A 27,451-nucleotide genomic window follows, 5' to 3' on the forward strand; every position below is an offset into this window, starting at 1 on the left:
ATGGCGGAAGACGCGGATATGCGCAATGAGTTGGAAGAAATGCAGCGGCGTGCTGACCAGCTCGCTGATGAAGTGAGACCAGTAGCTAAATGGGAACCTGGGGCTGGGCTGGGTGTGAAACACATAGCCAGAAATAGGAGCTGATCCAGGAAATGATTTCTAGAGCTGTTTTTCATCAGCTTTACACTGAAAGTGGAACTGGAAATGAAATGAGCTGGGGTAAAATTTAATACCATGTTTAGTCTAGATTAGGTCATTTATTGATTGTGAGTTTGGTTTAGGTATTAGATCGTGCATCAATTTGACTGGCCTCAGAGCAAAAGGCAGCAATTTAATATTTTCTGAGGATTCCTTCGATTTGTCAAACCTATTAAATGTTAGAAGTCACCAATTAGGTTTCTGAAGAGTCTTAGATGAAAACCACAGGCTTTATTTTTAAAGTGGAACACCTGCAGTTCCAACTACTCCACTGCTCCAGTGTGTGAGCAAGGGGAGCGCAAGCCTTGGAGACTGCAGCTGCCTTGAGGTGTGCTGGGAAGTGCTGCATTAGACATCCATAGAGCTGGAGATTAAGAGATCACCAATGCTCTGCTGATGGCCTGATTTGGAGGGGAGGAAAAGAGAGCAGGAAAAACATCCTGTCAGCATGAGCCTGCACATTAGTGTTGGAAAGTGTAATTTGCCAAATCTCAGTGTTTTTTCCCATTTCTTTTCAGTCCCTTGAGAGCACCCGTCGAATGCTGCAGCTTGTTGAAGAGGTAAGGACTTGCATTTTGTTTGCACTTCCATTGTGAGCAAAAGTGATGGAGAGCCTGACACTGGAAGTGTTTTTTTAAAACTCACATTGCTAGGGCCTGGCCATGGCTTTACGTGCCACTGTCCATGCTCATCCCTACCCTTCACTAGCACCATGCAAGACACAGTTCCTTGGTTGCCAAGGCACTGGTTTGGTCATACCTGAGGATCCACTGAGACAGGATTCTGGAGATAAATGCAGGAAACGGCCTCTGAAGGTGACCTGGAGTCAGGGACAAGTGGCTGAGTTTGCTGCAATGCTCCTTGTGCCAGCACCACTCTCACGTCCTAGGCAAAACGCTGCAAGAGGGGAAGGTGAGAAAAGCCCTTGTTCCATTTTCCCAGTCTGCTTTAAATACTTCCCTTTCCATAAACACTTGCAGTTTTTTATAAAACATTGGTCAGCTCAGCATTTAAATGCTATTTCTTTATGTATCTATGAAATCTTTATCGGGGTTTCAAGGCTCACGAGGTGTCCTAGACTGACCACTTTGGAACTGGGAATTCTCTCATTTTCCATGGTGCTAAGGAAGGGGACCCTGGCTTGTTCCTCACAGCTAATACCTGCCTGGAGGGGAAAAAACAATTCAGTCATGCCATATTTCACCCTCTCCACAATAAAGGGGTTTAAAAGTTGGAAAATCTCAACTCAGTTTAATTTCGAGTGTTCAGCCATCAGGTGGTGGAAAACTTTGCTGCTGCCTGACAAGATGTATTATTTTCAGACACCATGCAAGCCCTGGTGCTAGAGCTGGTGACATTTTTAATCAGGGTCATCAGCACTGACAGTCCCAGTACTCCTGACAACCAGAGAAGTCTCCAGCAGAGACAACGGGATGAAAATTATATCAGGTCTCATGTTCAAGAACAAACGCAACCCCAGCCATAGGCTTTATGGCATTGAAGTCAATCACCACTGTGAAGATCAATGGAGTCCAGTGGAGACAAAATTAACTTTCCATGTACAGACAGAGAGATGGGTCACTGAGCATAGTCAGCATCACTGCTCTTCCGCAAACACTTTAGATCGGGGCCCCTTATGTCTGAAACACGCTCTTGTCTCATGAGCAATCTGTCCCTTTTTGCTGCTCAGTTCCCTGGACACAGCATTCCGAACCACTGCTTTACATCAACTCCGTACTGGATGCAGCTTCTGCTGAAATCAATTCAACAACATGGAAGCATGGAAGAGAGTCTCATATGAGTACCCTCACAACACAAGTCAGGAGAACCTGCTGCCCCAAAATGCCTGGGATCTAAACAGACAAGGCAGATGATGAGTGGGAAGGAGAGGCGCAGGAAAGGGAAGTGATTTGCTCAGGGCCAAGCCATCAGTAAATATCAGCCCTGCCTCTCCTGAGCCGTATTTGTGCAGCCTATGCGCTGCTTGAGTCTTCCTAACATATTGAACCAGCATATTGTGAATGCCACTGGAATTTCAGTATTAAATCACAGCAAATGGCAAAGTGGGAGGAGAACTGGGACTGCTGAATTTACCAATGTGAATTTATGTAGGTCTGTAGCACTTCTTGGAAGAGCACCGCATCTCTGAACCTGGCATTTATTCAGATGCCACAATATCTTCCTGTCCAAATAGAGAAGCTGCTAAAACTAGCACTGAGTAGTCAAGGGAGTTTTTCTAAAATGAGCTGAATATTTTTTTCACTAATGTGACTACAAGAGACCTTTAAAATTCTTCGGTGGCCTAAACAACTGGTTGAATATTCCAATCACTTTTCCTAGGCACATAAAAAAAATGTAGCATTTAGGGAGTGAGAGATTTTATACCAAAAAGACAAATGGTGAGAGTATTTGAGATTGAACTTGCACTGCTCTGATTTAATAAACCCCAAAAATCCAATTAGACTTCCTCACTTAGCAGACCCTGTCTAGTGGACAGAGATAGGAAATACTCAGGGAAAGAATGCTTTTTACTTTGTTCTCTTGATACAGCAAATCTGTTATTCCTTTCTTAGGAAGAGGATGTCTCCATGTTTAAGCATTAATGCTGTGTACATTTGTATGGATTGCAGTCATGATACTGGGGAAATACAGCATAAAGGGCTGTATATGGACTGGGCTCCATCCTAGAGACAGAAGAGTGCTGTCCATCCAAGGAAGCCATGTAGCCCTGTGAGGCCTAATTGCAGGTCATGGCCTGGGGACATGTCCCCAAAGGACATGTGCTGCTTGCCCCAGAAGAATATTCAGAGTTTGGAGACAAAGCCCTGATGCTGTTCCCAGGGACACGGGCAAGGAAAACCAAGGATGTTATTGCTCATTGGTTTTATAACCCAGCTTTGTAAGAAGCTGATTTTTCCAGTCCTGGTACAAGGGAAGAAAGAAGTGTTATAAAAGCAGCCACAGCTTTGCCCCAAGGCATCTCTGTAGTGGAATAGCAGATTCCAAAACCCAGTTTTCTCCATGGTGCCCATCATGCCCAGGAAGTGCAGTTAATCTGCACTGACCAGTGCTCTTTTGAGCCACTCTCTGCTATAAATACCTGTATTTTATGATGATGTTGTGCAACGTTTGGGCCAAAACATAAAATAAAAATGAAGTGAGGCAGAAAAAGTGAGACTAAATACAGTTTGTAGCTGACCTTCTTTTCATGTTTAAGCTTTCTATCTCTGAGACAACATTATACAATGCAGAATATCACACACAGGTAGAAAAGCTGGGAGTTTGCTCCCATCTCCCAGTGTCACCACCATGGCCTTTAAGGAAAAAGAATTGTGGTAGTATGGAGAAAAAAAGGATGTTTTGCAGCTATGAAGCAGCAAGGAAAAAAATAACAACATCAATACTGGTAAAAGCTCAGAAGAATGGAAGCTAAGCTCAGAAGCTTAGGAATGTACAGACAAAAGGGCTGTTTTGTGCATTTAAATCCAGATAGGACTATCTTCTCTCCTGTGAAGTGAGAGTGAAGTACCAAAGGTGAAATGTTGGGCTATAAATGTCTGATAACTGATGCTGCATCACACAGGATACTGAACACACAGAATGCCATTTTAGAAGCTGTGAGTTTACCCTGACATTTATTATCACAGCCAAATGCTCCTTAGTCTGAAAAACAGAAGAAAAAGTGCTCTTAATTTGGCCCAAACCTTGTCAAAGCTGATTTGAAAAACCCTTTTGATATAATTAGACCTATTGGAACTATTAAACAATTTTCTGAGTTCTCCTCAGAAAAGTGTTTTAACCAGTGTAATTCCACATATCTGGCACGAGGGAATGTGATCCATAATTCTGCTCTCACTTCTTCCAGTGCAGGATTGGACCCCTTTGTGTGTGCTAACCACGGGGGTAGCAGATTCACGTGAGCAGAGAATGAATGTTACCAGGCAGAGCAGCAGAGTATGGCTCTTTAATCAGGGAGACACTGGAGCATTAACAGGGTGACAGGGAACCTGGAGCAGGAACTGAGCAAATTCGTTACTACAGATGACTAAAAAATGTTTCTTTGACTACGTTTTTGTCTTTAGGGTGTTGACAGTTCTCTTTAGTGTCTGTGGGAACTGTTAGCAATGTCAATCTGTCCTGGTACATAATGGTCTGTATTAATTTATTCAAAACAAACTCTGTAATTTTTGATTAAGTAAAATTCTTCATTGAAGTGGAAGTTTATGTGTTCTTCACATAACTGAGAATGTATATATGTTTTTCAGGATATCTCCTGAAATGCAGGGAAAGTGATCTCCAGAATTTGGATTCTTTATCTGATACATCATCCCCTTACAGTGTTAGGAAAATCTTCCTTCAGGCTACACCAAAATTTGAGTAGCTGCCTTTGGTACGACAGTACCCAGCCCACTGTGTTCCTGGAGGGACTGATGAGCCCTTTGAGAAGTCATTCCAATTGTCTTCCCACTTTTATTTCCACATTGGGAAATTAAGTTCTGTAACAGCAATAACAAGAAAGGATACAGCAATGCAATTCCCCTCCAAAGTGCTAGGCAAATTTTAGTGAATATTTTATTGCTGCCTTGCTTTGAGTGAAACTGTCACAAAAAAACCCCAAAAAACAAACACCCAACAAACAAAAAACCCAAACTAAAAGCAACCAGAAAGTTTTAAAAAGCTATTAGAGAAGACTAAGGATAATGTCTATTAAAGCCTCCAAAAGGCTTCCCAATTATGCTGTCAAACTGGCTTGCCTGAAGCACTGACAAACTAAAGTATCTATGAGTTGAATTAAGCCTGGAGGTTTAAAATCATATATTCTGGTTCTTTGATTAACAGCTTTTCCAGTGGCCAAATGGAGAACCTGGGCATATAAATGATGCAGAACCCAAACCAGTACTGCTTCTCCATTTGCTTTTATTCAGGCATTAGAGCCTGGATAAAAGATTGAAGGATATCAATTTTCCTAAAATGTACGGGGTCTGTTTCACGTAATGTGATACATTTTTAAGGTGGGTGTGTTGGCCTCCTGCCCTGAAGGGTCATCTCATGTGCAAAATTAGTATATATATTGTATGTTTTACCATCTGCAGAATACCTGCATTATGGATAAACAGAGAAACTCCAGAGCTGCTAGTTTAATGCCTCAACATAAGCAATTCATACTGTGCCATTTTCTTCTAAAGGACAAGAATGTGAGAGGTTGGGTATGCCATGGCAAAATCCAGCAGTCCAAATTCTCCTCTCAAGTGCAATGAGAAGACAGGGAGAGTCAGAAGTTGTTCTCAAAAGAGATTGGTGTTACAGATTAAAGAGCTGGATGAAAATGGCATGTGCTCCATGAACTGTGTAGGGTCCTGTGAAAGATGCATTTTTCAACTCTCTGGCCTGACCTGCCCTAAGCATTTCACTTTTTTGAGAATCCTTATGTTGAACAGGATTGCCTGTACAAGGACTGGAGGGTCTGAAGAGATTCCTCCATCGCACAGGAAGGAAGAAATGCTCTAATCCTTGTCAAGGTGGAACATTAGCACACAATTTCATACCATGATGGATGCCATGAGTTCTACCCATTCATGGCTTCCCATACAGGATATCATTGATGTTGGCTGATGTGTGTGGGAATCCTTCCTGAGCCCTCAGGACCAGCCAAACCCAAGCATAGTCACTGGGCCCATGGTGATGAGAGTCTGTCATCAAGGATTCAGGGGCAGAGGTTGTAAAACCTGTCCTTCTGGACTGGCCCTTCACAGGAGAGCTTTCATCACCTCCTATTGTCCCAGCAACCAGCTAGAGTGGCACATGCTGCACTGAGGCCAAGAAGAGTTTCTGTGAGGCTTCTAGTGCAGGAAATGCCAACACGCCTGTGTTTGCCCCCTGAACATACTTGCTGGGCACATTTCTTCCTCTATATTCCGTTAATCATCTTTCCAGAGATGCCTCAGTCTGTTGTCATTGGGAGTCAGTCACCGAGTGTTTCTCTACTGCTCAGACATCTGGATGATGAACGCATTTTTAGAGTAGTTCTGCCTTACAGAACTAGACAGGTTTGGGTTTGAGATATCTAAAATATCAGTCGTAATAGAAATACTGAGCTTTTCTAAAAGTCTGGACCTATTTTAAATTCATGAATGTCATTTATTTTTTTATTTACATTTTTTTTTGTGGAAAAGCTGAAAATTAATGATTAATAGAAATTTGGAACAGAAGGAGATTGTCTCTTGATGTCTGAATCACATCTCATCCTTTTCAGTCACCACCTCTTTATTAGCTCCAGTATGTTTTGGATTAGACCACAGATGCAGACAAGTTTATTCATTGCACACCCTTTAGTATTTTCATGTTTGTGTTAATGCTGTGGCAGGCTGTTCATAAGAAATACAATATTGTCTGATAAAATAAAATGGAACTGATGATCAGGTAAATAACAGAAAATTTCACCTCTTTCTCTTTGTGTAAGGATTTAATAAGAAATACAAACCATAGGGTCTAGTTCCTGAGTTCATCTCTCAGTACATGTCTTGTTCTGCTCACTGGACATCTTAGCTGTATAAAAGTGGTTTGCTTAGATGTTAAACACAGCAGGAAAATAAGATCAGAGGGTTAAAAGCAGTAAATATTTCTCTGCCTGACTATGTTTAATTCACCAAAACCCAACGACTGTCACAGCACCAACTAAAGGTTTCTGAGCTCAGTGTTTGGAAGGGTCCCATGTCAGACTGCACCATATTTACTGAAACACCAGGTGACTCAGGACCCAAGCAGCCTTCTTGTGTTCTCATGAATTTCCATGTTTGTTAAAAAACATACAAATCTAGGGGGAGAAAAACCTCCCTGGGTACCAAGAGTACAGAAAGATTCAATAAAAAACTGTTGCACAGGCAGTGCTTAGCAGACCTGCCCCTCAGAAAATATAAGACAATTAAAGGTGGTTACTTTATTATAAATTAGCAAACCCAAGATAACCCTTGGGGCCCAAGTTTCTAAAGGCTTCAAAAATAAAAGCTGGATGGGATTCAAGTAAATGCAGTGTGAACTTGAAGGGGGAGAAACTGCAGTGGGTGCCTGGTTGATGGCTGACCTGAGGGCAGCAGGGTGCAGCAGACCATGGGGAGAGGCAGGAGGCCTTTTCTGCCCATCTGGCAACTCACACAAGGACTTTTTAAAAAGAGAGAGCAAACCAGCCTGCACACATCTGTTTTTCCCAGTCTCTGCAGTGATGCAGACATTACAGACAAGAATGGGAGTGCAGGGAGAGGCAGAGAAGAGCACAAGAGGAGCCTCGTGTCCCTCTTGAGCCGAGCAGGATCCTGTGGAAGCACAGCAGAGAAGCACCAGCTGCACCAGGCAAACACCCTGAACATGGCAGGGTTGGGCTTGTGGCTGAACCAGTGTGGGCTGTGGGAGCCTGGGAGTGCCCTGTGAGCGTGGACAGGGCACCTGATGGCCAGAGACACTTCATTGCACCCACAAAAACTGATGAGCAGTGAAAAGGGAAGCTGGCAAGAAGGCTAACATAAGATCCTTGATTTGCCTCCAGGAGTGGAAGGGTGGCTTGAAAAGCAAGAGGGATGGTCGGGACTTTAGTTTCTGTTCCTGATGTAGCCATGCAACTGTGGTCATCTCCCTGCCCTCTGCAAAACTGACACCACCACCACCTTGATCTTCACAGGAGCATGGATAGCTTTATGTTCATGGCAACAAGTAAATTACTGCTGCACATGTCCAGGTAGCTCTGCTGTCAAGCTGTCAGGCCACAGAGGACTTACTTCATCTGTTATTGACATGCAACAGTCAGGAGATCATTCAGGCCATTAATTATTCACAGATGTTATCACTGTTCCAAGAAGAATAGAGCTGGTTTCCCCTTTGTAATTAAAAAGGAGGTAATTTGATGTGTGATATAGCTCAGTACCACAGCACCCAGGAGCCAGAGACACCTGGTCACATCCCAGAGTGATGAAAATGCACAGTAAAAATTGTACTTGTGAAAGGTGCCCTACCCCTGGCTTAGGAAGGTGGGAGCTGTGAATAGCTCAGCTTTGCTCCAACCCTATATCCAGCAAAGGCAGTGATAAGATTCCCACTAAGCTGTGGGAACAGAGGCAGATTCAGTGTGTAGGTGTTTTGAAATTCCTACCTTCAAGCTCAATTCAAAGTCCATTAAAGCTAAATGTGTCTGTTGAGTGTATTAAAACTTGGCTCAAACCCATATCTATTAGATCACTGAGCCAAAAAATATGGCTTAATCCTATTAAATATTAGCCTGCTTTAAACTGGATTTCCTAAGTAGGTAAGCTTTCTGACTTCTGTCAGCAGCAAGAGCTATGTACAAACCACTGCGCCTCCTTTCCAAACATGTTTTCGTCATACCTGTTTTCCTTGGGAATTTCTCCTGTGAAATTAACATCCACCTACAATATCAATACCCCCAACCTCCCCTCTCCTGCTTCATTTAGCTTCTCTTTTTAGAAATTACTCTTGTGTAAAGTGATTCTTTTCATCTCAAGGTCCATGGCTTTGTGCTTTCTGCAGAAATTTGGTATCCTGGTGAATCCAGAAGGTTTGATGGTACAGTGGAGAGTACCTAGCTACTTACACAGTGTCCAGGCACATAAGGTCTTTGGGCTGTGCCATCAGCCCCTTGTCATTCCTTTCACTGTTTTTCTTGTGTCTCCCTATGTCCTATACCAAGGACTGAGTGTTGCCTCACTGATCTCTCTTTCTCTCTCTCTTCTCCCTCTCTCTCCTTACCTTGCTACCACTATTGGGATATAGAGTAAAGATGCTGGTATCAGGACTTTGGTTATGTTGGATGAGCAAGGAGGTAAGTTCAGATTGCTTCAGTAAGGAAGTATAATCCTTCTCAAAGTGCTGTACTAACTGTATGCAACCTTGGAAATGAGGGACAGAAAATACGTGTGGCTGTGCATGAGAACCCCAAAACCTCTTTGCCTTTAGCTTTGTTGTCCAACAGAGAAAAATGTACAACAGCTGCCTAAGAGCCTGTACTTCTTTTGATCTGCTTCCCATTAATGTCAAAGAGAGCTGCAGGCTAAACCCATCCAAATCACCATTTGATTTCAGCAAGCTTTGGGTCAAGATCCAGCTACACGATGAGAAGATTTGCTTCCATAAGTGTAAAATCCAGCATTATTTATGCAGGTGCTACATAGTTTTCCCACTTAAATCACAAGCGAAAGACATGCAATAAATGCATCCCAAGAGAATGTAAAATGGGTTTAGTTTGTGTAAGATTCAGTTACTTTTTGTGCAGTAGTGAGGCAATGAAAATGTCAGAATTTTAACATTAAAATGTATTACACAATCAGCTCATTACAATTGTCCATATAGGAGGTTTCAGACTTAGGCTACCTGTCTGTGGATGGCAATGACAAAGACAGAGCCTGATATATTCAATACATTCCAGGAAATTACATTTTTGCCCTTCATAATATTACAAAGAAAAGACAGTTCTCTCTCCCTCTCAGTAAAGCTAATAAGTTTTCATATGCCATAGATTCACAGCCCCAGCAAAATGGTGTCTCCAATAAATCAACAGAGTAGAAATTTCTGCTACTCTCTATGAGACCAGCCCCCCAAAGGCTCTTGTTATTATTTACTATGTGGCATGACACAAAATTATTACTAGGAAATGTTTTCTGCAGAGGTAATGCTGTATTACTCATCAAAAAAACAGACAATGATAATAAGCAAGTGTACGGAATTCTTGGGAAATGGACTGCAGAACCTGACAGACCCTTTCCAGTTTTAATGTCCCTGCCTCTCTGACACTAATGAATGAAAAGTAATAACAGGACCTAAATGGAAAGTATTTTCTTCTATTTGCTGTTTTTAAGTATGTCTCATTGCTTCCCCCCTCCCTTTAGGAAAAAGAATTTAACTCAACCAAATTTTGTCATATCGATTTGTCTTGACAAGAAAAATATTATAGAGAACATTTTGTTGTCTTCAAAAAATAATGGCAGTAGAAGAACTACCAGCCAATATAGAGAACCAGAAATTACTTACATTGAAACTGATATGGCACCTGTCGAAATAATGTGCTTTGTTTCAGCAGTGAGTTATACTGTTGTAATAAATCACAAATATTGTCAAAGAAAGTACGTTAATACCCAGGTGCGTCTTGCAATGCAATTCACAGACACAGCACCAGAAACTTTAATGGTTCCTGGGAATGTATGTTTCTGTTCTTTAACTGCTATATTTCCACAGATTGCTAAGGAGGTTTATTTTGATTTTAATCCTGAATTTTGTTGTTTTTTTTCACTATTATTTTGGAATTAGACTCTTGTTAAACCCCTGTATTCAAAAGTTTTCTGACTGATTCACTCTGTAGCTGTGACCAGAAAGACAATCTGGGTGAGCCAGGGAGCTGAGACTGGACACAATCACCTCTCTGGAGTCCAGGGAGCTCAGTATTAAACACTTATTGACTGTGAAACATGAAATGCTTGTTATACAGTCAGAGATGCAGTTAGTCAGTACCTACAGGAAAAAAATCAGAAGGTTTCGAAGCCTCTTTAAATTGGTTGTGGTCATGCCTTAAGTAGTTCAGTATATTTAGTTTATGAATATACAGTATGGATTTCTCAAGGAAAACAGACAAATAATGTTACCAACCCTGAAATTTTGTAACCTTGTAGTATGCTAAATGTTTAATTAAGTTTTCTCCATTTTAACCATATGTAGGTGTAATAGTTGCTAATTTTTTTATTTCATTTTAGCGATAAAGGACTTACACTACTGAGCAAAATACGCTAATGGTGACTTTGAACCCTCTGTAATTAGTGCAATGTGTGCAGCTCACGGATGTCTCAGCAGATTATCAGATTAAGGAAATAATTTGCTAACACTGCCATGTGATCTCTTTGCAGCTGGCTGCACAAGTCACTTAAGATTATTAGGTGTTAAATATACAGAAAGCATGACATTGATCTTTCCAGTGGGCGGCAGGCAGAAGATCTAATCTCTGCACTTGCTTGAAGCTCTATTTCTAGGTTTCCTTACAAAATTGCTTGTTTTGAAGTTAAACAGACCTTACATGGAAAAACCTTGCTGGGCCAATTCAACCCAAATACTGCAAAGCAGAACTGATTTTCTGGTATCAGTAAGCAGAAGTCTCTGGGATGATAACATGCAGTAAGTCAAGGTAATTTCACAATGCCAGGTATTTGTACAACAAAGCCAGACCGGATAGCTGCTGTTGCCCAAAGGTTTAGCAGAGCTGGCTGCCCAGCAGGTTACAGAGTCTGTCACGACCTGCAGAGATCTGGAGCCTCACAAGAGCTCTCTGTTTCACAGAGAATGGCACTCCCATATAAACTAGAGACCTTCTCCAGTGTCCTTTGAAGAATGAGAACCTGAATAGCCCCTCTGCAATATCAAGAGTTATCATTTTTTGGGTCAGGTATTGTCACCCAAACCAGTTCAACACAGCCCTTCCCCCTGGAAGTCCAAAGGAAGGAGCTAAGAGTTTAGATTCTCTTTGCTGGATTTTTTTATTTTTCTTTAATAAGAAAGTCTTTCCCAGACCACATGTGCATCCATAATGCTTACATTTTTTAATCTGGCCTTGAGTCAAGCTCCCTTAACTAGTGATTTAAATAAAAATATGTATATAAGTCTTTAAACTAAAATGCTTGTGTTTTACATTAAAAAAAAATGCTGCAAAGTATTATTGAGCAAAGGCAATTCCTCTGCTTCTTTAAAACACGCTAACTTAGAAAAATGTTAATATTTGGATTCATTTTGGTTAAAAGCAGATAGTGGGAATGAAACTAATACTACAAAGTGAAGCTATGAAGGTAAACCTGAAGAGTTAACACGGTAAAGGTCCCAGACTGCTAACTATTCATCCAAAGGAAACTCCCATCACCTGGACATATTAGCAGAGTTAAAGATTTGGACGTTCAGGGACATATTTTGTGATGATGTCCTCATGCAGTTTGTTACAGAAAAAAAATTTGTTCCTGTATTCCAAATGAGGTGGAAGGGAGAAACTTTTTCAATAACAATAGTAGCAGCACAGTAATTTTTCATCCAAGACAAGATAGAGGAATAGCCAAAACTTTGATAAGAGGCAAAGAAAATGTCGGTGCAATTGGAATTTTCTCCTTGTGCCATGAATGCACAACCAGCAATGCCAGGGAACATGGGGAGCAGATTAATCTACCCAGCAAATCTTACTCCTGATCAAGCTTATAAAGGAGATAAAGCTTGAAAATAACTGGGCAATCCCACAAATAAAAGCACTGGTACCAGTTGATGGCACACATGGGAGTTGACCTCCACTGCCCTTGCAGGAGTTATGAGTTTGGCAGTTTTGTGTGTTATGGCTAGTTCACAAAATAAAATGGAGCTACCAACTACTCCAGTTTTCACAGGGAAGATGGCATTAATTATGCTGAAATCATAGAACAAAAGACAAATGAACCCACACAAAGCAGTTTGTGCTTTTGTCTACTGTTATTTTTAGCACAGCTACATGTGGGCTCACAGATCTCCCCTCCATCTCTCTTCCACTGGTATCTGTACCCAGCAGTGCCTTTCAGAGCACAGCTAGGTCAGAGCTCAGGATTTCTGAAAAGACTATCCCAGAAACATACTACGCTCCAATATGATTATCCTTTATGGAAAATGGGATGATGGCATAGCATTGGAAATAGTTAATCTGCTGAGTCTCAAATTAAACCCTCTTGTATGTAATTATGATTACAGTGTGTTCTTAAGATGTCCTTTTTCTTTTCTTCCTTTTTTCTCTAATTAAAAATGTCTTTGGGGAAAATTACTTCACTGAATACTCCAGGCAAAGGAGCAAGTTCTGATCTCCAGAAAAAGGCATTTAACTGACATTCAAGCACAGGCCCCATATCCTGGACATCAGTGAAGGAATATTTGTTATAAATTACAGATGGGCATGCAAAGGTGAAGCAACACCACACTTGCTCTCTGTATGTTGTGCTACCAATGCCTTGTATGATGTTTTTCCAACTGTTTTTGCTCAAGACACCACAGGAGGAGCTGAGGGATACCCTTGCTACAGCTTCCGTGCCCCAGCCACTTACCCAAATCAGTCAGAGGATGGGAATTGCCAGGATGTTAGATCCTGGCAAAGACCCACTGGCAAATGGCCACAATGTTATGATAAAACTAACAGGACTAGCTTATGTTCCTTCAGTTACCTTAGGAAGTAATTCACAAGTATAATGATACAGGTAAAAAACGATCCTTGTTTGTGCCTTAAGATGAGCATTTAGTTTGCTGTAAGATCTGGAAGAAGATTTATGGTCACTACCTTGAAATGAAAGTAATGTTCTCAGATATTAATATACAGAAAGGATTGAGAGTTTTCCAGAAGGAAAAAAAGGAAGGAAATCACGATGAAACATATCTCTGATGTGTATTCTGCTTCCAGACAGTACCAGTTCTCTTAGATATACACCATATATCATACACAAACTTATAGATGCAGTTTATTCAAATAATATTGCAACAAACTGTCAAAAGATGTTCCATCTTTGACCTTGAAGGGCTTCTCTAAATGGAAGACAAAAGATATTATCTCTTGTAGGTGTGAATTTGCACAGGTACATGGCAGTATAAGCCAACAAACTGTCTTCCCTAAAACTTTTTAATACAGCATAGAACATTGGAATAGGGAAGATCTATGGAAACAGACATGAAATTAACCTCTCGATAGCCATCTGATTTCCTATCGGCAGTGATTCATTCTGGGCCAAATTTTAATAGCATTTATACCCAAAAAAATCCAGCATGACCCCATTAAGTTAATTCCACTATAATATTTATACATCCATAATTGTGGCTAGACTCATGAATCCATTTCCTTGCCTGTGGGACCAGATCTCTGACAGGTATAAATTGGCATTGCTCCACAAAGCCAGCATAACTATGCTGATCCAAACCAGTTAACAATCCAGCCCATGACATTAACAACTAGCAAGTGGTTTTAGGACCAGCAGCCAGCTGTCTAGACTTCTGGGCTACAAATATGACACGGGGTGTTTTACACTGATGAGATTTCCTTTAAAGGAAGCTAAATTAGTTGTGGCTCCCTTTCCTATTCAGCAATAGCCCAGACATCAAAAACAAATCCTGAAGTACAATAAATAAAGTCAGGATTCTAGAGAGGGTTATAATTTAAATGGAAGTCTTTGAGTTGTGTCAAATATACTCTTCAATAAGCACTCATTTATTGGGTCAGAACAGAAAACAGGTAAAGAAAGTTCAGAAGGACCTATTACATATCTGGATTTAGAGAATGTGCATCTGACCAAGAAGAATTGCACCAGTGGTACCAGATCTAGGACTGACCCATGCAGTGTTTACCTGCCTTTTGCTACTGGACAGACCAGGTTAGAGAAGTACTAGCAGGAAAATCAATGGAAGAAAGATCAGATACCTCTCATCTCCAACCAGTGTCAAAATGCACATGTGGGTACAGCAATCTTTTGACTGTAAAGGGGCTCTGCAAGCACAGTGCTCAGAGGAAGGAGCTGGAAGCCTGTGACAGAAGTGCAGCAAACCCCATCATGCTGCATGAACAGCATGAAAACCAGCTAACACTCCCACAGCTTCTTCCCAGAGTGAGAGCAAGTGTTGCCAAACTGCACAGGAGCAGGGTGGGTGAGGGGTTAGCTAGGAGCACAGGAAGGGGTGTCCCCTTCTAACACACACTCAGATTTCTGATGACAACCACAATCTGTGCCTGCAGACACGAACCTAAACTGCTGAAGCCTCAATTACAACGTGCATTTAGACAATCCAATCCTGCATGCATGGCTCTTGGCTCAGCAGTTTATCTGGCAGAACTTGTGCAGTCCCTCTCTCAGGTTTCCCAATCCTTTACTTCCTTAAACAGTGTGTGACTCTTTTAGAGGGCTGTGCCAGGTTACTCTGTTCCTCTAAATATATCCTTGGATTTGGGATCAATAACTGGTATCAGGAGAGAGGCCCATCCAGCTGAGGAGAAGAACTGACAGCAGAAAAGCAGCTGAGTCTCACTATACCAACATGGCACCTCTCCTTCTCAAAGCCCAGTGTTGTGCAAGAATTAAACAGAAGCTTTTTGCTGATGTCAATATGCATATTTTTTCTTCTAAAATTTTCTTCTTTCTTTCTTTTTTTTTTTTTCTGGATAGGACTCAGCATTAGGGATGACATCAAATTCGTTCTATAACAAGTGCTCTTAGTTCCCTCGTCTAAAGTCTAGTTCAGTGTTTTTCTATTCCATATGAAGAATGGGGATGTATCTGTGTTTTACTGGGATTGCTTTACTTTTCTTCATTAAGTACAGTTACAATTTTTAATGGATTGAAATACCACTCTAAGTAACTTTCTGATCCAGGGTAGTATCTGAGTCTATTCTTTGGGGAAAAAAAGGGTGTAAAATGTAAATCCCATGTAAAATGCTGTCCTTATCACAGACTCCACACAAGACCTTTGATTGTATTGGATCCATATCTGTTTACCTCAGTGGAGAATCTATTGCCACACTTTTACATCATGGCTTTTTGTTCCTCTAGGACATTTTCCCCAGCTTTAAAAGTGAAAAAATTTAATACATTAAGTTATTCTGAAACATCAAGTCACTATGAAAACCCATCAGCCTTAGGTGGAAATATGCCAAATTCTGTTTAATGCCAGCAGAGAGACAGGGTCTATATGTGGCTGGTTTCTGGGCCTAGTGCTTCTTAACTTGCCCTAGAGCAAAGCAGAAGTGACCCCACTGAAAACATGAGTCTTGTTTTCAAGACTCAATGCCTGTTTCCGTAAGGTCCCTTGGGGCTGGAGACAAGGAACACCAGAACCAGTGACACTCTCCCAGAGAGCATCGGGCTCCTGGAATGGTTTCAATTGTTCTGTGTTCACTGAGGTTACTCCTGATTTGCAGCACCCACACTGGGAAGAAAACCAGCCCTGAGGCCACGCTCAGACTAGAGATCAATATCCAGCACCAGTCAAAGTGGCAGATCTCAGTTTCCTCAGCCTCTGGAAGAAAGGGTACCTCAATACAAGCCCTTGACAGCTCACTCCATTTCTTCTACCATTAACTACCAGCTCTCTCACTCACTAACCAAAGCTGTTGTGATGCCCAAACCCACCTAATTCCAAGGTATTTGTAAGTGTAAGTAACTGAATTGTTCTCAATGGAAGGACATATTTTCTCTAATACTAACATACATAAATGCAAAAGAATAACACTTTCTTTCTCCTGGATGTGATTGTGTCTTAGTAAGTTGATGTATTGTATTATGTTTCTGGACCTTGAACTTTATAACCTTTCCTTTCTACACCATTACATCTTGTTTATATTAATATATTTCAAACAAATTTCTCCTTTGTTTTACTCTTCCCATACTAATAAAAAAAAAATCTCCAGCATCCAATGCAGCATACATCCTTTCAGCAATGCATCAGCTCAGATTAATGCATTGTAATGTCATTATTAACTCAGTTCTACATGGTCATTTTTCATGTTCTGTTGAAGACAAAATCAAACAAACAAAAATACAATTCATTCCACACTGTCATCCCTTTGTCCTGACCAGAACAACTCGATCGTGTTGAAGAAGGCATGAACCATATCAACCAAGACATGAAGGAGGCTGAGAAAAATTTAAAAGATTTAGGGAAATGCTGTGGCCTTTTCATATGTCCTTGTAACAAGTAGGTACTGGGTACCGGCTCTGCTATGTGGTGTCCAGTTTTTTGTCACAGTGAATGTCTGAAGTTTTTGTCTTTTTTTTCTTTGTCCTTTTCCATCTGCTTCATTCTGTGGGGATAAAATACTTGTGTTTAATCAGAACAACTGGAACGCATCGAAGAGGGAATGGACCAAATCAATAAGGACATGAAAGAAGCAGAAAAGAATTTGACGGACCTAGGAAAATTCTGTGGTCTTTGTGTCTGTCCATGTAACAAGTAGGTGCTGCCTGCCTCATCTCTTTGAGCACTTAAGGCTGATCCCAAAGGCCTTGTGAAGCTCATCCTTGCTAGGCACATGGACAGGATGAGCATGTGGCATGCAGAAGGAACGACTCTGATTCAAATGCATTCATTTCATAGCATAAACAACTGACTGGGAATTACTGTATATGCATTAAAATCAGGCATACTGCAGTGAAAGCTTCACTGTTGACACCTTTTAATGGTAAAAGTTTCAACATTTTACACAAAGTGTACTGAGTGGTTCCATTTTCCATGAACAAAAACACTGGGGCTACCTTATTCCTGGACACTCTAAATTTTGAAACATATTTTCACTAACAAGTTTCATAAACAAAAGAGCTGAAAAAATGCAGAAGAGGTCATACTAAACATTGCTCAAAATTGTGGATGAAAATCACTCATTTTTTCATTGTTCAACAGAAACAGTTGGTGAGATCTTGAAAGAGATGTGTTGTTTCATAATTGGAACCCAACTTGAAATGGTTTTCATCCTGCCATGGGCAAAAAATTTGAGAAAACCTCAAGATGCCAAATTTCTCTCATTTGGGTAGCACGTACACTAAGCAGAAATGTTGAAATGCATTAAATTTGCTTGCATGCCATCACACTTGAACGAAATCGTCCTCCAAGTAATGCCAAGCTTGTTTTAAATGCCAAATGAAAATGTGATGTGCGGTTATGCGGGTGTAGGAAATCGGGGGCCAACCTGAAGTCCTCGAGGAATGGCAAATCCAGCATGCAGTGAGTAGGCATGAAACCAGGTTGCAGTGAAAACATTCCTAAATGGTTGGCCAGAGATTGCGCAGGAAACAAAGCAGAGAGTAGTGTTGCTGTAGTATTGAATTCCCTTTCTATGTGAACTTTGTTCACAGCCAAAGCCTGATCCTACCCTGATTATCAAGACCAAAAAGAAAGACAGCTGTCATAGAGTTCATGGGGTATTTTGCAAAAATCAGAAGAGCAGGACTAGGATTTTTCCTTATCAGTAACATTTATTTTGAAGTTAATTCCCCTGGGACACAATGCAAATACCATCTCAGGTTTATTTTTATTTTTTAAATCTGTTTTGTTTCTTTGTACCAAGCCCTGAATATGTTTTTGGGGTAAATATTTTGTCCAGGATTATTATTGCCTTGATGTGCAGTGGGAGAGGGGGCAGGAGGAATGGGAAGAGCTGCACACACCCCTTCTGCAAGGGATATGAACTCTGACAGGCTGTAGGCCTTGCTGCCCCATGCCAGAGGAGCTGGTGCAGGTACAAATGCAGCAGAAAATTTACATCTCCCACACTGTACAAGCTGTAAAAGCTCAGAACTGACAGCCAGACATGTGACAGTGATGGGATTAGCACCTGGCACATGGCGCTAGAACATCTGCCACTTTGCAAGGGTTGCACAGTGTCATGCTACAAGAACAGAATGATTCTGCGGGTGATGTAGGGGACATGAATTTGTAAAGGCACCTCTTCCCTTCTCTAAGGAATTCTGTCCCTGTCAGTCTGCAGCCATAATTCAGAGAGCAGCACTGCTAACCAATGCTCAGAGTATAGATGAATAATGGTTTTAGAGACTGTTCTCTGAGTCATTAAGCCAGAACTCCACTGGTACAGATAAGATGATGTTCTGAGGCATGGACTGTGGGAGAGAGAGAAATCCATACAGTCCTGGGCATCAGAATCAGCATGATGCCCTAGTGCTCTTCTGCTGGTGGGACATTAACAGCACATATTTCTAAAGAGATGAACCACTTTATATGTAACTCTACCCTGATACACAGTGAAAGGACAGTTCTCTGAGCCTTAAAAATATTTAAAGCTTGATCCTATGTTCTTAGGAGACCCAAAATGCCCATGGCATAGAATTTTGACCAAGTTGCATTCAAAAGGACAGCTTCTATTGATCATGAGCAGATCCAAGCTTCATCTGTTGACTTTAATTGGAAGCCCACAAGAAAACAAGAAATCAGATTCTGGGTGTGTAAAATCATTTACCTCCAACACAAAAACTGTCTCACTGACAAAGTTGCACAGGTCTAAAGAACAGGCAAAACCCTGTAAATGTACCTGCAGCAAGAGAATTACTTTCAGGCATTTCTAGAAATGCCAAAGCTGATGTATAGTTTCAGAAGATAAAATTAAACAAGCCAACCATCATATTTTTAAGTCTTCATAAACTTTAATAGGAAGTAAGCAACAGAACCGATGAGTAAAAAAGATCCTCTTTTAATCTAAATTTTCATTCTATATTGGATCATACAACACGTCTTCAGGCTCATTTAAAACTGAGCTGCTTCGGGGGCATGGAAAGAACATAACACCAGAGATGGGTTTGTCATGTCCTTTCCCAGATCTCCCAGAAGCATGTTCAGTTCCTCCCCCAAAATTCAAGCCACGGGGGTTTTTATAGGACTGATTGGAGCTGACTAAGGAACAGGGAAACCACAGAGATTTGCAGTTCCCAGTGGTTTTGTTTGAAACACTCCCATTTCCAGAATAAAATCAAGGACTTGCACCTGTGGACCCCAAGCCCTTACATTCCCCTGTTAGAATGCACAGTCTTGTCTGGTGACCCCAATGACAGTCACCCTAAATAGGCTGCACATGTCAATCTGCCACTGTAGGGGTGCCTGGATTTTAAATTTCTATTCAGGGCAGCTCAGTCAAAAATGGCTCTCTGAAGGTTAATGTAACTGCCAAAAAATACAAATATAACAAGTTTCTAGGCTGTTTTTGAAGTCCTGTGGTTTACAACTCCTGAAGGAAGTGATGATCCATTTTTGCCTGTGTCTTGCTTATTGTGAAGGCTGTTACTGCTGATGCATTGAGGGTATGATGAACTATTGGGGCAACTGTGCTAGTGAGAATGCTTTACTTCTTATTCATGCCTGTAGCTGGTGCATGAAGAAAAATGTAGAAAAATTTCCCTTTCTGATGCTAGATTGCTCGTATCTTTTATTTTCTCCTGCACTCATTTCACTTCTGCCTATTTTACTTTTTGTCTCTGTGGACAAAGGTTTGTACATCAACTGTCGATGTATGATTACTATTTTCAAGTACCGATATATTATTTGAAGAATCTAATAAACCCTATAATAAAATCATCCCCAAATCACCTTGTGGAAGGTCAGTGGCTTTAAATGCCTATTATGCCACATGCGTTTTGAAAAAAATATCATCAGAAGCCAAATATTCTGCATGATAAAATGTTAAATTGTAGCCAAATCTGTTTTTCTCTAAGAGGGTGTGTTGCTGTGATGTGATGTACACACTATACTTGGCAGTTCTGTTTTTATGTCTGTCTGCCAATATGTCCTCTGTGTTTGATGTCAAAACATATGTGTCACTGAAATGAAACAATGTTTTCGACTTATCTGTATTTCTTCTCCTCTTTCCTTTTTGCTTTTTTTTTTATTTTTTTTTTTTTATTTTTTAGTTTTCCTTCTTTCTGGAAACTAAGTCAACATCCAAAAACCTGTGTGCAATGTTGTAGACCTGACAATTGCAATTCACCCTATTGGAAACTAAACTTCTGACCATCACTGTTGTGGCAGTAAAATAAAAAAATAAGCAAAAACCCACCCCCTCCTTTTATTCAGGGTTATGATATATCGGTATACAACCAATGACCCTCTATCTGAAAACTCATTTGCTTGATTCAGCTTTTAGCTTGGAAAGGTAAAGAGTTATGCATTTGTCTTGTGTACTTGGTGCTTTGTTACTCATCATCTTTTTTGCATAGGCTTAAATCAAGTGATGCTTACAAAAAGGCCTGGGGCAATAATCAGGATGGTGTTGTAGCCAGCCAGCCTGCACGTGTCGTAGATGAACGGGAGCAGATGGCCATCAGTGGTGGCTTTATCCGCAGGTGAGCTTTTCTATCAACTGTTTTCTCTCTGTTGTCCTTGTCATTGATATATTTAGATTTCTTCCATATGGTCATGAGTTCTGTGGTGCTCATTAACGCCTTCAGAGGTGCTGGGTGCTGTGATGGAGCCAGGGTTTTCCACCAAGTGGTGCTCGGATTCAGGCTGATGGTGATTATGACATATCCTAAAGGTTTACTGCATCCAGGGACTTCTCCTGGCCCTGATGGTCACCTGAGCTCTAGTGCAAAGGATGGTGAGCTTGCTGGAAATCCTGAAAGTAAGGGTCTTGGCCCTGAGAACCAGAAGATGCTTGAAAACACATGCCCAAACCTTTCTTTTTGAGACTGCCCAGATTTGGACAATAATAAACTAGAAATAAAGACTATTTCACAGCAGTGAGGGTGTAGACAGCCATGGCCAGCCAGCACTGTCCTCGGCACTCCAGCTCCGTGTGTGAATGCTTTTCCTGGGGGCCTTATTATGGGTCTCACTAATGACACTTGTCAAACACCTTAGAAATGAAGTGTCAGATAAATACTAGTTTATTGCCATTATGTCTCAAAGCATGTAGTGCCCATTATCCATCCTTGCCAGAAGATGTACCAAAGCATCCAGCAGCCCTCCCTTTCTTTTCAACAAGAAAAAAGCCTCAGGCTTCCTGCCAAAGCACCAAGCCAAGTTCAGAACTTGAAGAACACTTTTGAACTAGAGGTGCACCACTCACCTGCTCGTGAGTATCCTCAAAACATCACTGCATGGGGAATGATGCCCCATCCCTCAGCTGCTTGGAAGCCACAGCTATGGAGGAACAGAGTGGGAATCCATGGGGTCTCAAATCAAAGCCAGGTTGATGCACACAGCTAATATTAAAGGCAACCCCACTGCAAACTTCCCACAAGACACAGGGATCCAGCACAAAGTACCTACTGATTACAGGGCTTATGGGCCATGTCTTTAGATGACAGTGCTATCAGCATTGATAACGCCATACCAGTAGGCAAAGCTTTGATCTCTGAAGATTAAGGACACTAGATTAATAAGTAATTATCTTTCCAAAAACTATTATCCACTTATTTTTTGGCTGCTGACATGAAGGGAAATCAGTGTGGTAGAAACAATGCTGTCGTGCAATCTGGAGTGTGGGATGGAGTTGCAATTTAAGTTGGATCTGCCATTCACTTTTTTCTTTTTATTGATGCATGGCAGCCTCACTAAAATAAAGGCTGGGGCATGATAATAGAATAACAGTGAAAGAAGTTAATTGTTCTTCAAATAGGCTGGAGCACCCTTTGGGCACCTACATGAACACAAATTGCATAAGGGGCTCAAAGTAAGAATTTTCTGAGTGGGACCCATGGACCTTGCTATACCCAGCATCAGTTTTCACCTGCCTCCTCAGTCACTGGAGAGTTGAACTGGGCCTTGGCTCAAGCATAAGTTTTTTCCTTCCAAAAGGCAAGCAACTGCAAAAGCTGGTGCTAAGAATGAGAGATAAATAATCTCTACTAAAGCCAGTAAATCTGAGAGAAGCTGCTTCCGTCTTTCATCAGAAATACAGTTAATTAAATAGGATGTGAGGTCAGAATTTTCACAGCAACTCTTCCCCAATATCTCTGTGAGCCCCAAGCATACAAGAACTGGACAATATTAATTAGCTATCTGCAGTTTAAGGAGGGGAGCTGCTATCACTGTAATTCCACCATCTGCCAGTACTTCCCATGAACACTAACCACACACACAGATCTGAATGGAGCACCCTTTCAGTCTATGGGAAAGATGATCACTGCAGAGCAGCATGTGCTACACACGAGCTCAGACAGCAACACTTCTACCAACAGCAGACACGAGCAGTATAAACAGAGCACTGGTAACCCAGACAAATGTGCCAAATATCCAAAAAATAAGCATGTAACATTGTTCAGGTTATCTACTCATTAATCCCTTTTGTTCAAAGCTGAACACAGCACCCTGCTCCTCCGGTGACAAGTGATGGAGGATGCAGTGGAGGTTTCAGGTGAATCACAGTTTCAGGGGAAATCTCATGTCTCTGCTTTAAAGATTTGGGTTTTTGCTCCCAGGGTAACAAATGATGCCCGGGAAAATGAAATGGATGAGAACCTCGAGCAGGTCAGCGGCATCATTGGCAACTTACGTCACATGGCCTTGGACATGGGCAATGAGATCGACACACAGAACCGCCAGATTGACAGGATCATGGAGAAGGTAAGAGCTGCCATTTCCATTAAGACCCCAAGAGGGGCTCTGTTTTCCCTTCTCCAAGCACGGGCCTGGAAAGGACAAGGGACAGAAACAGCTCCTCTCTTCTTCCAAATCCTTGGACCAAAGCAGAGCTCGTTGCTGTGAATCTGCACATCCAGTGCAGGCTGGATTGAACCCTTGCTGTTGAGTTTGCCCTTAGCAGACATCAAGGCTCCTTCTGCAATAGCTCTGTAAAAAGACAAGTACCCTGAGCTATGCTGAACTGTGGGGCTTGGAACTGACTCCCCTGGAACTTCCAGGAAAGTTTTAAATCCTGCTGGGCTTTTCCTTCCTTGGAAACTCCATGAGCAGCTCAGGATTAGATCACCTGATCAGAGGACCAGACCCCAAAGAAGGATAGGGAATTATTAAGCAAAGTTTTGCCCCATGGTAAGAGTGCAGCCAGTTTTGTTGGGCTGCTTATAACAATATTAGGACAGAGATCTACATGCTCCCTTGGGGGAGAGTGTGTGTATATGTACATATATATATATATTTATATATATACACATATATATATATATACACACACACACACATATATATATTTGCACATATATATATTTATTTATATATATATGTGTGTATTTATACATAATTGGGCCCCACATACCCCCAGTGGAATACAAAACTCAGCATTAGTTCTGCAAAATCACCATCTAAAAAGGCAGAGAGCACCATTCCAGTGCCAGACCTGCACTGCAGATTTCTGAAGCAGAGAGCAGCCCCCTCCAAGCCTGGATGGGAGCTCACTGCCTCCTCAGATTCCAAGATCTGCAAGCCATCTGCATTGGTACTGGCAGAGCTCCAGGCATAGGCAGGCTGAAGTGACATCAGATGCTAGATCTTCATCTGGTGTAAAATCAACACAACGCTCCAGTTCTGCTGAGATTTACACAACCTGAGGTTCTAACCCAAGGACTTACATGTGGTGCTTAATTCTGACCTCAAGTGGTAGAGCTGGTGCTCTTGAGCCTTCTTACACATACAGGCCTCCTCAGACAAACAGGATGCCCATGCCTGCTTTTCATGTCAGTTAACTATAACAGAGCTTAGTAATAAAAAACTGAGGAAAATACTGCACTGGAGGATTCACTCCAAGAGCTTTCCTTATTGGAGGTAGATTCCAGAGAGACCTGGGTGAATTATATGTTGTCTGAAGGGTGGGAAGATCATCCCTGACAGAGAGGCAGCCACCTGGCACCATAGAGCACATGGCTTTGCATTGGTCAAAAGTCTTGCTTTATAAAGCTGCTGTGTTTGTTTGACTGTATTGGTAAATGCACAGTATTACCAGGATGCCATTATACACTATTTCATATTTCTGGGAAAACAAGGAGCACTGGGGGAAGGATTTACTGCTGCTATTCGTATGCAAAGAGCTACAAAGCAGCACATCTCTCTATGCTTTGAGAACAATGGGGAGTTTATACAGCCTATACCATGAGTACCTCTAAATAAGAAGCCTATGACATACATTATTTTCTCAAAATAATTAGGATGTGCACTATTGTGCTCCCACCTCCCCTGCTCATGTCACAGTGGCAGGAGACGTGCCCTGTGGATGGAAATCAGTGGCATCCCACCTGTGTCTGCAGGATCCTATCCCAAAATACAGCAAGCCCTACAAGTCACTGTTCTGGATTTTGAAGACATTGATCAGGCCCTCTGTGCACATAAAGCCTATGGGCCAAACCTCTAACAGTTCATGCTGAGAGCAGTAAGCTGTGGGATTGGCTTTCCACAGCTATGTGGTCTTATACAGACTTTGGCATTTTGTACAGCAATGGAAAAATAACATTGGCAGCTAATGCATTCATAAAATCACCCAGGGCCCTTGGCTAAGGAACAGTGACACATTTGTGAAAGATGGATTTGCATTGTACACAGAGGAGTCATCATGAGAGCAGCACAAAAATAAGACAGTCTTCAGTCTTAGTGAAAAATAAGCCAAATTTCTCAGAGTAAGGGCACACAGCAATGAGGTGCTAGAAAAAGGAACACAATTTATTAGTAAAACCCTCTATAAAAGACAGAAATGATGGTTAGCTGAATAACAATGAAACCACAATTGCACACACATCCAGTCTACAATGAAATATGCCAACAGACCCTTGTCCCCCTCACAGCATTGCCAGGGTTGCTTTCCTGACCACTGTTCTTTGGGTCAATTATGATCATTGGAAAGACCTTTGGCTGGCACAGTTTGCAAAAGTTGGGGTGTAGGTTACATGCAGCGATGTAATCTGACCCATCCACAGTAATCAGGACAGCAATGAATAAAAGGCTTTATTTATCCTTTCCTTGGATCATAAAGGACAAAAACCAAAATGACAATGTGATGAGTAAGTCATCACCAGAAGAGCCTGGCCCCAAAATGTACCCTAAATAGGAGGCTGGGAGAAAAGTAGAGGGGACTCAAAGTACACTATCTTGACCTACGTGGGAAGGTCAGTACAAAGAATCCCACTGCCTTCAATGCAACATCATCCACCAGATACTAAAGTCTAACAATCATTAGGAAAATGATGTTTCATCACTGTTCAGTGAATATTCATGCATTTCACGACAAAGGTAACTGCTTCCAAACCCATTCACTTTTTTAAGTAGCCTATTGGCAGAAGCACACAGAATTGTACTGTGGTAGACAAGGTCAAACTTATGGCTAAAACAAGGGAGTGTGGCTTGTCATGAGTAGTTTTGCTGATTTACACTTGTTGAGGAGCTGGCACATGCTACTGCACTAAAAATACACATCTACATAACATTTTCAAAACAATTACAGAGAAAAGCCCAAGATATTTCAGAAAGATTTATTGCACATCAGTGCAAACATTCTTAAAGGATTTTTAAGTGCGTGTGGGAAAGTTGCTTCACCATTCTGTCTTTGCAAATTGGAGATTTAAAATAAATCTGTACAATTTGGGTACACCCCAGAGATGTGGGAACAATTATCAAAGCTAACAAAATGCAGTCATCAAACCACAGAGTTTCCTCTTTTAAAAGCATGGAGCCATACTTTTAAAGCAGCAACACAATTCTTACCTTTCCCATAGGTCTGATTTAAAAATTGAAACCATTTTCTCTCTAGTCCCTCTGCTTGAATAAGTCGGCATTGTAAAGTGGGGTTGAGTGGAGTTCTGCCAGTTTTTGTCAGCTAAAACAGTGACTTTAGTCTCCAAAACTAACTTCTGCAGAGCTACAGAAAGTCATGGTCAAGGCATCACCCCACTCAGAGAGAACTCCTGAACCTCCCACGTGGTGCCATTTTATAATGGCATATTATAATCACGGCAGGTGCTACCCCAGGGAAAACAGTGCAGTTAATGGCTCAGTGTATGCTGGACTAAACTGAGGTTTGATTGCTTCAAGTCACAGTAGAATCCCTGCCTTTTCTTTACTCCTGTTTATGCTGCTGCCCAATCAAAGAGGCTACTCTGACTTGGCAACTACATTGGTGATCTCTGGAGTACTGGCATTCCTCCCACCTAGTCCTTTCCTTTCACATGCAGAGCAAAGATATCCAGGCTGACTTTTTCAAAGAAATTTATCTTTGCCAACATTCCCTACATCAGATGATCCAGATCCTCTGCTCCAGGAGTTTCTACACTGACCAAAATTTTAGTTTTGACTAGCACCTGATGATCTAAATTAGACCACAGTCCAGGTCCACTGAATCTTAAAGGGCTCTTAAGCCTTTCCCCAGCAAAATGCAAATGCACACCACCAGTTCTTATGCTGTCATCCATTACCATCAGTACCACCAGTGCTATTGACAGCACCAGCTATGGATCTGGCACAGCATTTACAGGGGTTTAGTGGAGCTGACCACAAACAGAAAAGCTCTGCTCAAAGGCTACATAAAGTAAAACCAGAAAATCTCTTATCTCTTTTTGGGTCCCTAATACCACCATAAAAAGCAGTTCTCTATTTTCATTTTTCCATGACCTAGTCAAAAATATGGAAGTACCCACAAAGCATTGTCTTTCTTCTCTCTACGCTTTTCCTCTGTCATACTCACTTTCTTCCCTCTACTCATCCCTTTCTTTCCTTTGTGTTTCCCCAGGCTGATTCCAACAAAACCAGGATTGATGAAGCCAACCAGCGTGCAACAAAGATGCTGGGCAGTGGTTAG

The 27,451-nt window shown here is 41.5% G+C and overlaps 1 protein-coding gene across 2 annotated transcripts; it reads left to right on the forward strand.

Moving 5' to 3' along the window:
* On the forward strand, positions 1 to 27,451 carry SNAP25 (synaptosome associated protein 25). 2 transcript variants are annotated; one of them, XM_062489442.1, is made up of 7 exons: positions 1 to 72; positions 717 to 758; positions 8,977 to 9,025; positions 16,794 to 16,911; positions 20,931 to 21,056; positions 23,136 to 23,280; positions 27,383 to 27,451. In XM_062489442.1, the coding sequence occupies exons 1-7, from the start codon at positions 1 to 3 to the stop codon at positions 27,449 to 27,451; spliced, it is 621 nt and encodes a 206-aa protein (XP_062345426.1). The 2 variants fall into 2 exon arrangements, with proteins under 2 accessions (XP_062345426.1, XP_062345425.1); XM_062489441.1 differs by lacking the exon at positions 16,794 to 16,911 and adding an exon at positions 17,049 to 17,166.

Source organism: Cinclus cinclus, chromosome 3, assembly GCF_963662255.1.
Source record: "Cinclus cinclus chromosome 3, bCinCin1.1, whole genome shotgun sequence".
NCBI classification, from domain to species: domain Eukaryota; kingdom Metazoa; phylum Chordata; class Aves; order Passeriformes; family Cinclidae; genus Cinclus; species Cinclus cinclus.

Excerpts from the sequence above, each read along its gene's own strand:
- SNAP25 (XM_062489442.1), top strand. The coding sequence starts at position 1 with ATGGCGGAAGACGCGGATATGCGCAATGAGTTGGAAGAAATGCAGCGG. Across the intron at positions 759-8,976 it reads TGCTGCAGCTTGTTGAAGAG|AGTAAAGATGCTGGTATCAG; the intron begins GTAAGGACTTGC and ends ATTGGGATATAG. Across the intron at positions 21,057-23,135 it reads AGTGGTGGCTTTATCCGCAG|GGTAACAAATGATGCCCGGG; the intron begins GTGAGCTTTTCT and ends TTTTGCTCCCAG.